The sequence below is a fragment of the Syngnathus typhle genome, linkage group LG6 (genome assembly GCF_033458585.1).
Source record: "Syngnathus typhle isolate RoL2023-S1 ecotype Sweden linkage group LG6, RoL_Styp_1.0, whole genome shotgun sequence".
NCBI lineage: Eukaryota > Metazoa > Chordata > Actinopteri > Syngnathiformes > Syngnathidae > Syngnathus > Syngnathus typhle.
Genome location: NC_083743.1, coordinates 9,551,522 through 9,568,335, shown reverse-complemented (window position 1 = coordinate 9,568,335; position 16,814 = coordinate 9,551,522). Strand labels below are relative to the sequence as shown.

General features: G+C 42.8%; 1 protein-coding gene across 2 annotated transcripts; it reads left to right on the top strand.

The window, feature by feature from the left end:
• Window positions 1-1,150: 1,150 nt before the first annotated feature.
• Window positions 1,151-16,613, top strand: fam131ab (family with sequence similarity 131 member Ab). Of its 2 annotated transcripts, none has more exons than XM_061281815.1 (5): window positions 1,151-1,418; window positions 7,604-7,697; window positions 7,967-8,149; window positions 12,007-12,138; window positions 12,966-16,613. In XM_061281815.1, exons 2-5 carry the CDS (start codon window positions 7,628-7,630, stop codon window positions 13,580-13,582), a joined length of 1,002 nt encoding a protein of 333 aa, XP_061137799.1. In that variant the 5' UTR covers window positions 1,151-1,418; window positions 7,604-7,627; the 3' UTR covers window positions 13,583-16,613. The 2 variants fall into 2 exon arrangements, with proteins under 2 accessions (XP_061137799.1, XP_061137798.1); XM_061281814.1 differs by lacking the exon at window positions 1,151-1,418 and adding an exon at window positions 1,546-1,969.
• Window positions 16,614-16,814: the final 201 nt, after the last annotated feature.

Below are 16,814 nucleotides of genomic sequence, written 5' to 3'. Positions count from 1 at the left end.
GATGATGGGCACAGTGGAGGAGCAGCCCTGCACGTCTATCTTTAGAGTTGTGGTGGGCGTGAAGGGAGCCAGAGAGGGACGCAGGCGGAATGAAGATGCATCTGAGTGGGCTACAATGGTCGTAAAAATAGGCCCTTTTGTTCACATTCATTCACCACCTATTTACAGACTAGAAACCCTTTTTTATACAGTAGGACCTTGATATACAAGTGCCCCAATTCAGAGGTGGCGAATCCAGGTCGAGAAAGTGAAAACCGTACTACAGTTTAGCTTCAGCCACAGGTACTTCAGAGATGCTTCACAGGTCCTTCTACACAACCGGCAGGTGAACAAGTTCCAGGAAACATGTTTGGACTGGTGGTAGCAGGCAATAGTACTCGCACTCTTTTACTATCCTGTAAAGAATTTCACCGTAAAATACTGGCAGAAAGAATGACTTTCCCTCTCTCCTTGCTTGTGAGCGAGTGAACCTTGGATGCTCCTTTAGCACTAAATTGTGATACTCACCCATTTCCATCCTCACCTGTGAAATGTTTTCAGAAGATTCCTCAACTTTCCCGGGCTTTTCTTGCCTCCCTCACAGCTTTTGGGGATGTTGTCGTCTGAGACAAAATTAGAATAAACAACAAACAAATTTGGAGATTAATATTTTGTCTTTAGAGTGTATTAAATTGAATAAAGGCTAAAGGATTTGCGAATCATTGTTTTCGGGTTTTATTTGCATCTCAACTTCATTGGAATTGGGCTTTGTAAAGTAAATTGAATAAAGAACTTGGGCAAGGTTGAGTTGAACTCATAAATCAAGGTAATGCCATTTGGTTGCATTTACGCTGTTGACATCCCTGGTGTCGTTCCTTTATTGTGGCAGGTGCGATTGAATGTTCTGAATTATGACGCACTGCACAACCTCAAAATGCTCTCGATGGAAGATGAGGAGAAATACAATGCCACTAGTTGACAATTCGCTCCTCTTACTGTATCTCCTCCCCTCCCCACATGGCTGGCTGACATGTAAGGTGACACCAGCCAATCACATCACATTGCGCTTCTTACCAAGAGAGCAAAACAGTGCAAGGAGGCGGACACTATGACGGCTATGGGGGTATATATAAAAGACGCGTGTGAGCTTGGGTTAGGATATCCATGTGTCATACTTTGATTTCTCACTACGCAAACCGCAGATCGGTGTGGACTAGACAGCCCGAGACCCCCCCCCCCCCCAACATGAGCTTCCTGACCGCGGGGGAGATCTACGCTGTCCCTCCGCTGTGGTGCTGAAAAGCAACTCTCAAGCAAGATCGGCGCGAGACAAAGTGTCGCCCCGGCAGCCTGACAACCCCGCACCACCATCACCAGCACCGCAACGCAGGGGAGCCTCCTCGGATGAGAGGAGCGAAGCGCAGCTCTTCTTCTATGAGGTACGCTCCCTTAGGAGAAACTCAAGAGGTATCATCTCAGTGTGCAAGCTTGTCTACATGCAGCTGCACAAATGGGCTGCATCAGCTCTAAAACGCCAGTGGGTAAGAGTTGTTTTCAATTTGTTCTGCTTAACACGCACGGAAGGCTGCCACTTAATTTTTGCTGCAACCTTTTGCGTTAGGCGCAGCGAAAGGCAAGCTTGTGCGGCATATGCTTTAACCTAAAATAGGACACCATCACATGCTTAGTTTGACTTTCATTTGTTCCATGCAACATTTTCATTAGAACATACTGTACAGTGTTGTGTGCTTTTATTTAGCGGGGTGTCGGGGATGTGTTCAAGGGGGCTGCCGTCTGCAGCCTCAAGCATCGCGATGTTTGGTAGAGTTGCAAGAAGCTTTTATAGCTTGCACGCCTGTGAGAGGCGGAGAACCCCGAGATGCTCATGACATCACAGAGAGATGCTCCTTGAAATACTTTTTACTGTCGTGACGTGAAGACTTGAGCAGACACGATGGTGCTGAGTGCGCTGACCCACTTAAATTGTAAGGTAGGATGCATTTTGCAACCGCTCGTTCTTTAATCTCATCAAGATTCTCCACAAATAATGGGGCGATGGATCATTTGTTGCCAACTCACAGGCTTCCGGTTGCTTCTCGCTTGTTTACACATTTTCTTTGGCGTGGTTTATGTTCAGTCCATGGGAACCGGTGTTTGTCTCCCACTTCAATTCTTCCACATTCATCCACCACCCCCGCGTCTATCCACCATCCTTCATTATTTGTAATGTACCTGTAATGTGCGACCTGCTGACGTGAGGGTTACCCACCGTGCTCCCCTCTACCTATGCAAAATGATTGCATAATATATCACTTAATGATTACGATACATTCTCGGCTTTGTGCACGTCAGTTTCCACCTGTTTTGCTTATTCTCCTACAGACCTATACGTACTATAGGTAAAATGACACTTTAGGGTATTGACCTAATTGTTTGACGGCGATGATGATGATGATAGCGGCGTGTGTGTGTGCGTGCATGTGCGTGTGCGCGCGTGTGTGTGTTCGTGCATGTGCGAGACAGATTGAGACGGTGAAGCAGCGAGGTCTCTGCAGTTTCCACGACAACGGGATGTACAGAGATATGTGTGTATATGTGTGTGTGCGTGTGTTTGTGGGAACTGTTTTCTTAAAGTAAATAGACCCAGCCAGCCAGAATAATACCACATTAATAAATAATACAAATTCAGAAATTGAGTGACTGCTAAGAGATGTCATGTTAAAAGGCAATAAGACGAAGTTTTCATTTTTCACATTATGATTGTAGTCCCTAGATATCATCATACATTCCTTAGAGCAGGGGTCACCATTTGGCGCTCGCTGGAACCCCCCAATGACCACGAGTAGCTCGCGGTCGTGTTGTAAAAATAGACATTGTGATTTCCTAGGAATGTTGTAGAAGTGATCATTTGAAAATAATCTTAACTATTTATTAGAAATCATTAATGTGATGAGAAAAATGCATTGTATTGTATTGTTTGTGCATGGCTCATCAGAGAAAAGACCGATCTGGGCTCATATTGTGACTGATTTAGAGTATTAATGTTAATGACTGGCATTGGATTATGTTGCTTTACAAAATAATCCCTGCGAGTGCATATTGCTTTCATTTGGAGCCGATCAGCTCTCACTGGATTGACTTTTGACAGTGCCATTTCCATTCATCTATTCTGACACATCAGCGCACACAGACAGGCTCAAATGTCCTCCATAACACAAACCTAAATACAGTCAAATGCTTGCAAAGATGTCACCTCCTCAAACAAAAAGGCCGAATTCACAGCGATGGCCTAGATTAAACGATACAATACACCCCACCACCTGATCTCATCACACCCAATTAAATGGCACATATTGAATTCTGCTCGGGGGCAACTTGAGCTCAGGTCTTTGACCCATGGCGTGGGATGGGTCTAGATGTTGGACTCAATATATGAGATGGATGCTGCAGACTAATGGAACAAGTTGTTTTTTTTTCAAAACAAGAAATGTCGGGTGGGGACTGGGAAAGGCTCTGACATTTAGACGCTCACCTCCTAATCTTGTTTTGCAAATCCGATTTGAAGCATAGCGAGCACACCCAGTAATGTGTGGTGTCACATGGGGGCAGTAATGCAGTGTTGGTATGTTACTGGTTGAGGATTTTCAGGCGATGTGGACTTGCCCCACACACGCACATACACGCACACGCAGGCAGGACTGTGCCCTGAAGCCAACTAGTCACAAGTCTGCCAAACCGTGATGTGAGCCAAGCTAAATTCATGAACAGGTGATGTTTCCTTCCGGGGTTGGGGGTGGGGTGCAGTTACAATCTGTCTATGTAATCCCGTTGCGCTGTGTTCGTGACATATATGGCAATTCTGTATTAAAAAACGGGAAGGTAAAATTGGATAATCCTTCCGTAGTGTCCTATTCTCATTCTTTGTCTCTTCCATTATGCACTACACATGCTCCATTTTCACGCCGCCATGAGAAAATCTCATGAAATATCAATCAGACTTTGGGCTGCTGCCAGGGTGTCACCTGCATGACATGGCATGGCTGTTAAGTGCATGGAGGAAGCCTTGCAACCTCCTCACAGGTCCATGTTATCTCAATGCAAGTCAATCCAAACATCTTTGACTTGAAATGCTAATGGACACTATGGCTGGTCACTGTATTGAGAGACAGAATTCTCACATTGCGAAAGGCATGGCCCAGCATGGTGATGGTTGGACCACAAATAAGTCTTGTGGAAAACATTTGTTTACGTACTAAATCACATGTAGGTGCGTTACAGTCATATTCTACGGTGACGTGCAAAAGTCTTAGCTTTGTTATTTAAACGACGTTCTTCCACAAGAAATTTGGGAAATAGATTTAGCAATTAATAATTGATGTTGAAAATACCTTGTAGAAGGATTCACCCAAACAAAATGGTGATTAAGTCAGGTTAGGTAGTTTTATGTTTCATGAAACAATACAAGCAAAAAAGAGTGAGAAAAGACACTAGTTGTTAAAGTGATATAAATACATAAACAATAAGAATGAAAAAACCTATGTGCAATAAAGTAGTTGGTTTCAAGTCCCCGTGAACTCGGAAATAACCTGTTCGTTAAAAAATAAACACAAATGTAGCACAAAATAACTTGCTTTGCTTTTATTAACTGGTCGGCCTTGACTTTGAATGGGCTTTTGAATGAGAGTTAAATATAAACTCATAGAGTAACTTAAACAACACATCCTTTATGGCCTAAGACTTCTGCACAGTGTTGTATGGAGAAGCATCTGAATACTAATTTTATTTACACAATGACTGTGGTATCTTACAAACATCACGTATGTTGTGGCCCTACTGTGAGTTTTAATGTCTTTGGGCTTTCTTCCTTCTGACAGTGGCAGTTGATGGTACGTTACGCGTGGACTGGAGCCCGTCAAGGTCACTGTCTGAACTTGCGATATTGGGGAGCACGCAAACTCACCTGGTGCGCAGACTGATTCTGTCAGCACCTTTGGGTGCACTGGACTTCAGCCAGGTGTTCCAAATTTTGATACACTATAACACACTGTTTTAAAGCAGTCTGGTCAAGTAAGATTAGAAAACAACAGGATGTACTGCAAACAACAAGTGTTTATTATTTAGAAGCCAATTAGAGTTCCATCATCCATCCATCTACCCGTCCGTCCGTCCATCCGTCTGTCCCTCCCTCTTTATGTCTGTTTGCCAGCCCAGTCCATCCGTCCTGTCATCTGTCCCCCTGTCCATCATCCGTCCGTCCGTCCAAAAACCCATGCAGGCACGGGAAGAACATGCAAACTCCACACAGGGAGGGCCGGAGGTGGAATCGAACTCGCACCCTCTTAACTGTGAGGCGGATGTGCTAACCAGTGCTTCACCGTGCCGCTATTATTATTATCATTATTATTATTATTATTAAGCCTGTGCTTGACAAAAAGCAGTATAGAAAATGGATGAAAATACATTATATTTGAAATTCATATATAAGAATTCAAATTGGACAAAAAGACAACGAACAGATGAATCAGATGAGACTGATCCCTTGCCCTCAAGGCTAATGCTGAAGGTGTTTTCAACCCCCCCAATCTTTCTCTGGATCATGGAAAACCAGGGTTTTGGCTATTCAAAAAGCAGCATGACATCTCCTCGGGGTATATGACACCTCTCCTCCAGATTATCCTTTGTCTGATCTGTTCGCTCCAGTGTGGCGCAAGGGGCTTATCAGACCTCCAGGCTGCGCTTGATACCGTCACAACCTTGGAATCCCCCCGCCTTAAGCTTACAGGACCCATCTTACAGCTACATTTGCTCTTGTTTATTTGGTTTATCAGGTACAGTAGTTTGCCTGATACATTGATGCGTTGTTGTCTCTCAACCTCCCTCTCTAACGGCACGTGAAGTTACTGTTCTTATAGCGTGTGTTCTTGTACATAGATAATTCATGCACATGACATCACTTCACATGATTCACATTACATAAATTTAGATGAAATTCAAAGCGTCAATTTCAGGAATTATGTAGGAATTTATCTGTGTTGGATGATTGCATTTAGCTTGTTGCTTTGGAGGCACAGTGGACAAAGGATGATTGCGTCTAGCTTGTTACTTTGGAGGCACGGTGGATAAATTGTCATTGTTTCATCGCAAAAGGCGACATGGCTGCAGCTGAACTGCACGCCTTTGCGTAATCACGCTCAGGAATACAACAATAAAACTAAATAAATAAAAAAGCATGTGACACATGCCGCAAAGCTCACTTGTTTGTCAAAATTAGATTTTACCATTTTAGCATATATGGCTGAACCCAGAAACCTAATTTAGTTTTTATTTTGCTGTTACATATACAACATTGTCAGCAATTCGAAATTTAACTAGTGGCTGACGGTCAACTAAACTATTTACAGAACGCTGCAGACTGCGCTGACAGCTCAGTTGGGCTCGACCGTGTTGCTCAGTGGGTGGTGGACCTAAAGGGCAGCGCCTGAAGGCAACTCTGTATTCTATGTGTGCCGACGCAATCAGCACCTGTTCCAGGTCAAACCGTTCAATCGATTTTGACCCATATTGAGTTTCAATACAGTCAGTCAGCTCTGCATGTGGTCTCTAGTGCCATTCTGTCTGGTCCTCACGTGAAAGCCGGTTGGACCGTAAGTGACAGATGAATGATCTCGTCACCACCTGATACTGATACTCTTTGTGGGATTTGAGAATCCATCTTTTGTCTGCTGGCTCATTCCGGAAACAAACAATCTCTCCTCCTGACAACAAAGAGAAGGGTCCATTTTTTTTTTTTGCCCCTGGAATTTTTTTTATGGTAGCTCAAGTTTCATTGTGACAATTGTGGCACGCAGGGAGCTCTACCTGGGCCTTTGGAAATCCAAATAGAATGGCCTACATTTATTTGATAGAATGTCCTACATCTAGCTGGAACTGTTTTCTGTCAATTAAGAATGACAGATTTTGTCCATTCATGATAGGAAACTCCTTCAAACATAGACTGTGAAGCATCAAAAGCAATTGCTGGTTTAGTATCTTGAACAGAATAATTGGGATTTGTACCACCAACCTTAAATGACTCCTAAATGCAACCCCTTTTTCTGAGCTATAAAAATAAAAAATGCTGTATGTGCAAAATGAAAAACTAAATCACAGATTTGAAGGGTGTAGTTACTTAATGTTTTTTTGTTATCAATGTAAAAATATAATCATTGGTGTATATGTTTGGAGGAAAACCATGCTTTACTGCCTTCATAGTGGATTCAGACAATACTTTTTTTCAATCAAATATTCCAATGGCTTTGAAAATCCTATACGTTTGCAGATTTAAATGCGCTTCTATAAACCCTTGTGCCCCTATCTTCATTTATTTTGCCTTTAGTTTGCATTTCTTCATTTTAGGCCTGGGTTGTTTGAAATTCCATGAGGAGGACAGAAAGTGTCCTCCAGTTTTGGAATGCCCCATGTATCTAGAGACCTCGGTATGATCAATTAACTTCAAATAAAACAGACAAACTGTGTTTCCTCCCGAGTCATCACAGGGTGCAGTCAGCTCTGTCACATTCACACTGAGTTGAATTACTGACTCGACTAAACCCCTCTGAGTCACGCTGTTTTCTCATCCTTACAGGTGAATGTTGATGACACCATTGAAATGTTACCAAAATCAAGGCGAGCTTTGACCATTCAAGAGATTGCGGCATTGGCACGATCCTCCCTGCATGGTGAGTTCAATGGAGCTTCTCCACAACTAGACACACTAAAAGGCCTAACGTCATCATTTTCTGTAATATGCTGATGTCTTTCTTGACATCCCACACAATGGTTCTACCCACAGCTTCTTTCCTAATTTTTCCCGAAAACCTCTGACAGTTCACAAATTGCATCTTAACATCATTTTAATTTGAAGGTTCTACTTCATCCCCACACATTACGTTGCCGATACAAAACAAAAAGCAATGCACAAACATAAACCTTAATATTTTCCACACAGGTATTTCCCAGGTTGTGAAGGATCATGTGACAAAGCCCACAGCCATGGCACAGGGCAGGGTCGCCCACCTCATCGAGTGGAAGGGATGGTGTAAGCCAATGGAAACACCTGCGGCCCTGGAATCGGACTTTAATTCGTATTCCGATCTCACCGAGGGAGAGCAGGAGGCGCGCTTTGCTGCTGGTAAGAATTAGTTTGTAGTTATACAGTCTTCTATGCCATCATCATTTTTTTTCAATATGAATACAGCATGACTGAGCTTTTCAAAAGGATCTCAATGGCTTGCAATATTGGCCCAAGGGTAGCTTAAATACATGTACTACTTTCGTATCTATAAGTTATGAATGAGTCCACTAGTAAGATTTAAATGGAATATGTCCCCAAAGACTGTGCTAATAACATAATTATTACTCCCTAGTTTTAACTCCCAGTGGGGAACAACACTTTCCATGTCTGAGACTTCAAACTGAACCAGAGCAGCATTAAAGAATCCTACCTGACTCTCTAGAATAACTCCGTAAGCACTCATCCTTCATGTCACCCTTTCAGTGAACAGCATCTACTTGGCTGTTGCCATGTAAGCACTCTGCAAATGCACAAGCTTGTGTTGTCCATAGCTACAGAGTCATGTCATCATCAAAAACACCCAAAAACCCTGAGTCAGGATCTGTTAGTTTGCCTCTCGTTCCGTTTTAAATATTGTCATCAAAGTGCAACAAGTCGAATCAAAATAACAATACCTATAATTACTGTGTGCAATGCCAGACATTATCAGTCAAACTAATTGACATTCATTTATTTCCATGAATTATTTTCCTTCTTTTATTTCCCCTTGATTTCCTCCTAGCTGAATTCATTATGCCCAGTCCTCTTTTTACTAAACTCTTAGAAGCTTCTATTTATTTATCTCATGCTTTCATCCGTTTTTCACCTCGTCTCCGCTGCCAGTCTCTCGCTCGCTCCCCGCAATGCAGACTCTCAAGGTTAATTTGCTCAGTAAGGTTTTGCTCGTGGCGTGTCCCACTGTGACTGAGCGCTTTTTCCCAATCTTTTCTTCCTTCCTCGTTTGGCTTACAAGTCACAAGACTTCTCTTGTTTTCACTTGTCTTTGTATCCTTTAAGGCTACAAATGATGGAAAATGGACTATTTAACTGCTGATCTACAAATCGGGCCTCTGAAGTTCCTGCCAACATATAAAGTGTAAAATTACACAACTAAAGTTTTTATTGGAGCACCCCCGTTTCCTCCCCTCTTCTAAAAACATGCACATTAGGGCCACTGAAAAGTCACAGTTGTCTTTAGAGTGTCATATAAGAGTTAATTCTTGTTTGTTTATATTTGCCCTGAGATTGGATAGTGACCACTTCAGAGTGTGCACTGCCTCTCATCTAAAGGCTGTAACCCCCTTGTGTGGATAAGCTGTTAACAAGTAGATTTTGTTGTTTCTTGTTTTTATTTTATTATATTTTATTTTAGACTTGGAGTCCAATTAAAAATCTTTATATTCTATTTATAATATTGCCTGCACACAGGTAACAGCAAATACAGATTTTATTTATTTATTTTCAATTATTAATAATGTTTCACCTGATTGAAAGCAAATATGCCCCCCCAATAAAGGTAAAATTAAATGTTTTGTATTGTTGTTTTATAAGCTTCAAATGACTCTTTGCGGGTCTGTACAAGAAATAATTGGATACTGTTAATAATCAAAGTCACGCAGAAGAGAATAAAACAGGAGCCGCTGAGTCCAGTTATCTTGTCAACAGTCCACTTGTAGCCTGGTGATGGTGTCGCCGTGGGTGGCTGGACACACTGCGTAAATGTCAGTGAGCATGTAGGTGTGTTTTGTGTGAAGTGTGAGTATGTTTGTGTGAAAATGGAAAACATGATTGCAGGAGTGTATGTTGTAGGCGGACTAAGAACTGTGAGTTTCTTTTAGCACGTTTTTGCTTTTTAATCCTGTGGAACGCTTTACGTTGCATGTTTATGTAACAGTGTGCACTCTATGGGCCAACGACTGTATGACCGAGTGTGTTTGTGTGTGTTGGTAGCCGTGCCAGAGAGGGCGAGCCAGAGAGCTAATCTGTGAAAGTACAAACGCGTGCTTCGTCTGCAGATTGGTGGGGCACCTCTCTCTTCCAGTTTCTAGTGCAAATTCGTGGAGCAATGCAGAGGAAGTGCATGTGGTCTCCCCGAATTGGAAAAACACCTCTCATTTGGGTGAGGTAAATCCAAGCATACAATTTTGGAGTTTCAGTATCTCTAATGCGTTTAAGAAACAGTGTCCTATAAATAGGATTGTTGGAATTTTAAAGCTAAAGCTGTTTCTTAATATTGGATTTGCAATAGAATATAAGGACTAAAGACACATACACAGGAGAGAATCAACACAGCGGACTTGAAGAAAAATCAGAGGCAACCTTAAAAGTGAATGAATGCAACAGATAAAAACATTTCTTTTTGGAGAGGTATTCTCTGTGGATGCAAGAGGAACGAAGAGAAAGCTGGAATGAAAAAAGAATCACTTGATACGAATGCAGAGACTTAATTGAGAACCAAGGCAGCAGGCTGGTACATATTGACGAGGCGGTGGAAAAGAAACGAGGTGCAGGCCGTGTTGATTTATCGAGAGATCGGGCGATGTGTAGATGCAAGTAGAATTGCAGCAGACATGGTGGAGTAACGAGACGTGAAATGGCAGCAAATGGAGGTACCGGGAAAGATAGCAGAAAGTCATGATGGCGCAGAGAATTCAGAATATTTCGACCTGTCACAAAAAGACAAAGGTGGTCTTGGAGATGCGAGGGACAAGGCAGCCAAACAAACGGCGATGCAAGAGAATCGTTTCATTGAGAGAGACAACTGGAAAAGTCACACCTAGAAGGGGGGTCCTTGTCGCTGATAGAAGAGGAGAATGGCAGAGGGGGGAAGAAGATTCACTTATGAACAAGTCTACTCTAACATAAAAAATCAATTTAGAAACAGAGGGCCTGAAGATGAAGCTTCAAATTTGCTTCATGAACCCGTTGTATTTTTTGACACCTCTAGACGGCACTCTCTGTTCACCATTGGGCTGAAAACACAGACTTGACATTTCTCGAGCCCTTCTTTAAATCAACAGTCCCATTTGCAAATTTGAAGCTTCATTTTCCCATCACTCATAGATGCAAATAAATCGATTTAGCACACTCTGATCAAACCTGACAGCAGTTTTGCTTTCTGAAAGGCAGGTCATGCGGAGAATGGATTGTAATGTTCTTGTAAACATTTTTGAAATGCCAGAAAAAAAAATGCTCATCCTTTTAGCAATGATGATGTAAGGGCTTACTCTGAGCCAGTCACATGAAGGAGTTGACAACTCTTTTTAACTGCATTCCTTCCAACTACGTCACTGCAGCATACTGCAGAAATTGGTGCTGGTCTGTTCCACAACAGTTTTTTCAGTGTGCTGTCTCAAATTTTAAATGCAATTTTAATGCAGGATGGGCAGATAGAGCCAATCCCTATGCACTCGGGCTGAGTTACATCGAACAAACTATGGCTTTTATGCAGTTGGTGGCTTTCCCAAAATTATTGGAGCAAAAAATTCACGTAACTCTCTCAAGTAATTATTTTCTACTAATTATTCCATTTCCATCATCGCAAATGTGATTTGGGGTTTCATGCTAAATTCATCACAGCCCAAGTTAGATACAGTCTGTCGTTTTGGAAAGGCACATTACAAAGTATGACAATGTATCGAATAAACACAAAGCATTTTGTATTCATAATATTCTTGAATCACTAATAATATATTTGCTGCACAGCTATCTTGGTGCCTTTGTGTATATTTTCTCAAGTACTGCACACTCAGCAATAGAAAACACTAAGTGGAACCGCTAAATGATCTCGGGAGACAATCGTCTGTCATGAGAACGTTGGCAAAACCGACTCGATTTAGAATGACTATGCTTAGCTTCTACCACTCGAAATGAGCTGCATGACCATTTGTTTGCTCGTTTGCGGCGCTGATGTACATGTTGGTGTGTGTTTGCAGGTGTTGCGGAACAGTTCGCCATTGCTGAGGCTAAACTGAGGGCCTGGTCGTCAATAGATGGTGACGATTCCAATGATGACTCATACGATGAAGATTTTCTGCCTGCCAACGAGCCTGCTACACAAAGTACAGGTATTTGCGCACAAATGCACAAACACAGACACACAAACCCAACTGCACACACAACACAGACACGGGTTCACATAGATTCGGCTCTGACTGTCCTCATCAATGTCCATCCAGTTCTCTTTGTACTCTGTCCCACTGCCCCACTTCTCATCTGCTTGCGACATTATTTTGCTCCTTTGAGTAATTTAATATCCTCTTGAAACTTTAATATGATTTCCTTTCCTGCAGTGGCAGTGTGTCATACGATGATGTGTGGCCACGGATATCTGTGCGTGTGTGTGTGTGTTCTTGTTTATTTAGCAAAGCTTTCATCTTGATTATGTTTAGCCACCAATAAGGTCATAACAGCCAGCTCAGTGTTGCTCATCTCTCTTCCTTGAGAAATATTCGGCTTCTTGGCCTTTGAGAAATGCCGTCATTTCACTGATATGTTTTTTTATTTTTTTATTTTTTTAGGAGAGTCCCAAGTATTTCTAGCTCTAACAGTTTTTCAATAACAAAATAATATTCTTTGTCATGTATGGGCATGCAAAAGAATTTGAAACCTGCAGCGATAAGCACTTCAACAATATTGTAGCTGTATTTATGCTGTGAACATACGTGAAGTAATGATGTTAGAGGTGAGGAAATGGAAATAGTAGCTGCTGGGGAATGACAATAGGAGGTTATTTTGGAAAAATCTCAAAATTGTCCTCTTTTTGAGCTCTTCTGTTCTTCTTTATAGGTCTAAAACATGCTCCCTGTCCCCCAAATTCTAAAATCCCATCTGTGCCCCTCGTGGTTTGTTTCCCTTTTCACGATTGGTCATGCTTGCATTGTGTGTCTTCCAGACGTGCCATCATATCCGCCCTACTTAAAGGACCTGATCCACAACCAGCTTTGTCAACACCTGGGCCTGCGTGGGGCGTGCAGCGAGGGAGGGGGCAGCGGGGAGCCGTCTCCCACGGCGGCCTCACCGGACACTCTCCGCTCCAGCCTGTGCAGCCTTGATGAACACCACCCGCTTCTGCGTGACCTGAGCGTCCACCGCGGAGCCCACGGCAACGCCGCCGAGCTAGCCGCTAAAATTCTGTCTGCGCTGCAGGGAGGAGAAGAGCTTCTTCTCGCCCGGCTTCAGAGGGTGGGGCGGACGGGGCCCGGCGGGAGGGACTGCGCTTTCCACAGCCTCGGGGGGGGCGGGCACGGCATCGGACCTCGTGGCGGTCAAGAGTCTCCTGCGTATTCCGTGTCTTACTCAGAGACATATCTGTCCCCTGGGGAGGATGACGACACCCCCTGCAAAGACTACGAGGCAACCTTGTGCCAGGCGGAGGCCAACGGGGAGGAGTTCCCCCCGGATTACGAGCCGCGCAGGAGGATGTCTGACGTGGCCTCCTCAGGGGTCGTTTCGCTTGATGAGGACGAGGAGGAGGATGAAGAAACACTTCAGGCGGAGTCAAACCAATGACTGCTTCACCTCAGTGTCTCGCCTCCCCCCTGCTCTTTGAGGTTCCTTTTTTACGCCTTCTCTCATGACACCGTTTGATCCATAACCTCCTCTTTTTCATCCGTCTTTGCCTTACTCGGAATCCCATTTGATGTCCCTTAAAGTCATTCCACGTGTCTTCAGTTTTTTTTCTTCTTCTTTTGTTGCAAGCGTCCAAACAATCTTTTTTTCCGTGCGTGAGAAGTCGCATTCTGGACTTGCTACAGTAGCCATCGCTCAATTGAAGCTGTGGGTTCGATACTCGCGCCATTGCCTGCGCTGAAAACTGCAAAAGGAGAACACAGACAGAATGACTGAGTTCACACAAATTTTTTTTTTTGCATGTCGTTTGCAAATGCTGAAATTAATGGTTCGATCTGAGCAAGGTGTGTAATCTCATGACCCACCCTAACCCTGGCTCCCCACCCATAGATGACCCTAACCCGCCCACTCCCACCTTTGCAAGAGACAAACGAGAGCATCCTTTTGGCATGGCTTGCTGAGTATGCCAATCTTCTTATTCCTGTCACTACCAATTATGAGCAAATGCTGGAATGTTTTTACAGTGACAGGACATATTATGAATTCTAAAAGAAATATGAAAAAAAGATTTGTCTCAAATAAGAGAGAAAAGAAATGCTTTTTATTGTACTAGTTTTCTATCAGTCATCAGTTCATTATATCAAATGTCCTTTTGATTGATGGAATGGAATTCTGTGGATTCCTGCATGGAGGACACAACCACTTTTCTGATGTCTTATAAATACACACATACACGCGCACACACTGAGCAGCAGTGGCAACAACAAATACAAAGAGAATGTTACTTAAGTGACTGCTGGTTGGAAGTGAAGTGGGCTGGCTGAAAAAGACAGAAAAGTCTTTTTTCTGTGAAGGCATGACTTGCTTTGGAGATTTTTTCTATATTTTTGTATACATTGTCTTGCTTTGATCTCTATGCCTATGCGGCGTGCCAGTGTATGTGGTTTCTTGCACGAAGCTATAATGTGGCTGTACATTTCTCATTTTCTTTGTTATCACTGTGTGATATCGTCTATACTGGGTAAAAAAACAAATGTGAATATTTTAAATTTCAAGAGAATGCTGAGTCTTTTACGATTATCGCCATTTGTCATAACTTTACTTTCCAAACATCTTGAAATCTGTCCTTTCTTTAATGACTTCAGAAACGCTTGGACTTTTCGATCGATTCGTTTTGCATCTTTCTGTGATTCACGTGGGAGATCTGCTCAAGTCCCCCCTGAAGGACTCTCATTCATACAACTCAGGAAGTCCCATCAGACCACAGCATCAGTGCATCCCACCAGCATGCATCAACGCCACTCTCACTTCTCTCCATTGGCTTGTGTGCGCTCGCAGCGTATCTGTGTTTATTGGAAAGCCTTGTATGCTTCGTTTATAACTTTGTGATTAGAATTATTTATAAATAATTAAAGCACACACAGATTTGGATCCCTTAGCCCCTTTTCAGTTGTTTAGGAAAGCCTCAATGTGTGAGTGTTTATGTTTGTAAAAATGTGAAGTATTGAAAGATGTCAGCAAGTTCATCAAGCTTGCACTGTTGAATCCAATGATTCCCTTTAAACAATGTCTGGCAATGGACGTGGAACCTTTACTAGTGCTGGAGATTATAAAACATGAAGTTTGAATTAAGTAAATTATGTATAATGACTGAATGGTATAGTACAGGTGGTTCACGTTGCCACATCTGTGGATTGATAGTAAGAGACAGCAACAACTCAGGGGGAAACACTGAAGCTGTGCCTTTCATTCCTCACCTTTGACCTCCCAAGTTGCACCCTCATCATCACTGTCACCCCAGAGATCCACAGAAACACCACTTTGCCCTTTTATTACAGTGCGCCAAAATAGAAGAAAACAAGGTCAGCTGCCTTGGGAGTTCAGATTTCCTGTTGGATCTCGTGCTGCTGTTGGACAGCGGGCAGCGTTTTGACGTCATCGCCCTTTTCCATGACATTAAAAGTCGGCTGACGCGAGCGAGGCCAGGCTGCGCTTTTGCCCGGACATGAACGTAACCATCATCCTTCTAGCTCTATTTGTCAACTGTCCATCACATCCTTGTCTGTGTGTGCATGTGTGTGACATTCAGTATACTGCATTTTCTGGCTCATTTGTCTCATTTATTATACATTAAAAGACTGTCGTGTATGCTTGACAACTATTTGTCCTTACAATGATAAAATCAGGAGAACTTTCCCCGACACACACACACACACGCACACATGCACACACACAACCACACGGCCAGCTTGATGCCCTCTCTGCTGTCTCTCCCCTGTCATTTCCTTCAGCCCCACCATATCTTTTCCTCCCACACTCCTTGTCTCCGTCCTTTCATCTTGACTGCCACTTGTTCTTTTCCTCATCCTCCTCTTCTCCTCCTTCTCCGTTTAGGCCCACACGAGGCTCATTGTGGACTTCTAAATGCTACCTTTGCTGACAGGCAATTAGCCCGCCATTTTAAAACCACCTAATAAAAAAAAACTGTATCTCGCTTTCTCATGGTTGTCAGTGTGTATTCCCTTTGTCTTTTTCCTCTTCAAGCAATTTGTGGGAAAAGTGATGTTGGGCATTGATGTTCCAGAGACAGTCAAATACATTACTTTCTTTGAGGGCCCTTCAACCCTGAAATCCCAGTACACTGTAGAAACTGAATGTACAAAATGAATAGAGGTCCTGATCTGTGCACATGGCGGAGCCATGGAACAGAGACAGAGAAACAGGGTATACGCAAGTTATTGAAATCCGATTGAATGTACTGTGACATCTTCATCCTCTCAGTACATCACACCGACAACTCCCTCGGAAATCTCAGCCTCCCTTTTTTTGAAACCACTTTAATTATTTGCCTCCTATTTTGGCTGAATGTAATTAAATATGAATATTGCCACCTTGGATTTGATAATAATAATCTTGTTTGCTGCATCTGACATAAGTTAATAAAAGTATTGTTATTGTTCTTTGCAAAGAACAGTCTGATGTGATGATTATTTTTAGTGGTGCCGTGGCAAAATTCAGGTTGTAGCACACCTCATACAATCGTTCAGCTTCAACAGACGTCAACAGAATAAACTGAAGATTATGGATGGAATGTCGCTCATAGGTCAGCATTAGCAGTAGAGCGGAAAGCTCCATCAAATTTTTTCGTTTTATGCTCATGATTTGATAATAA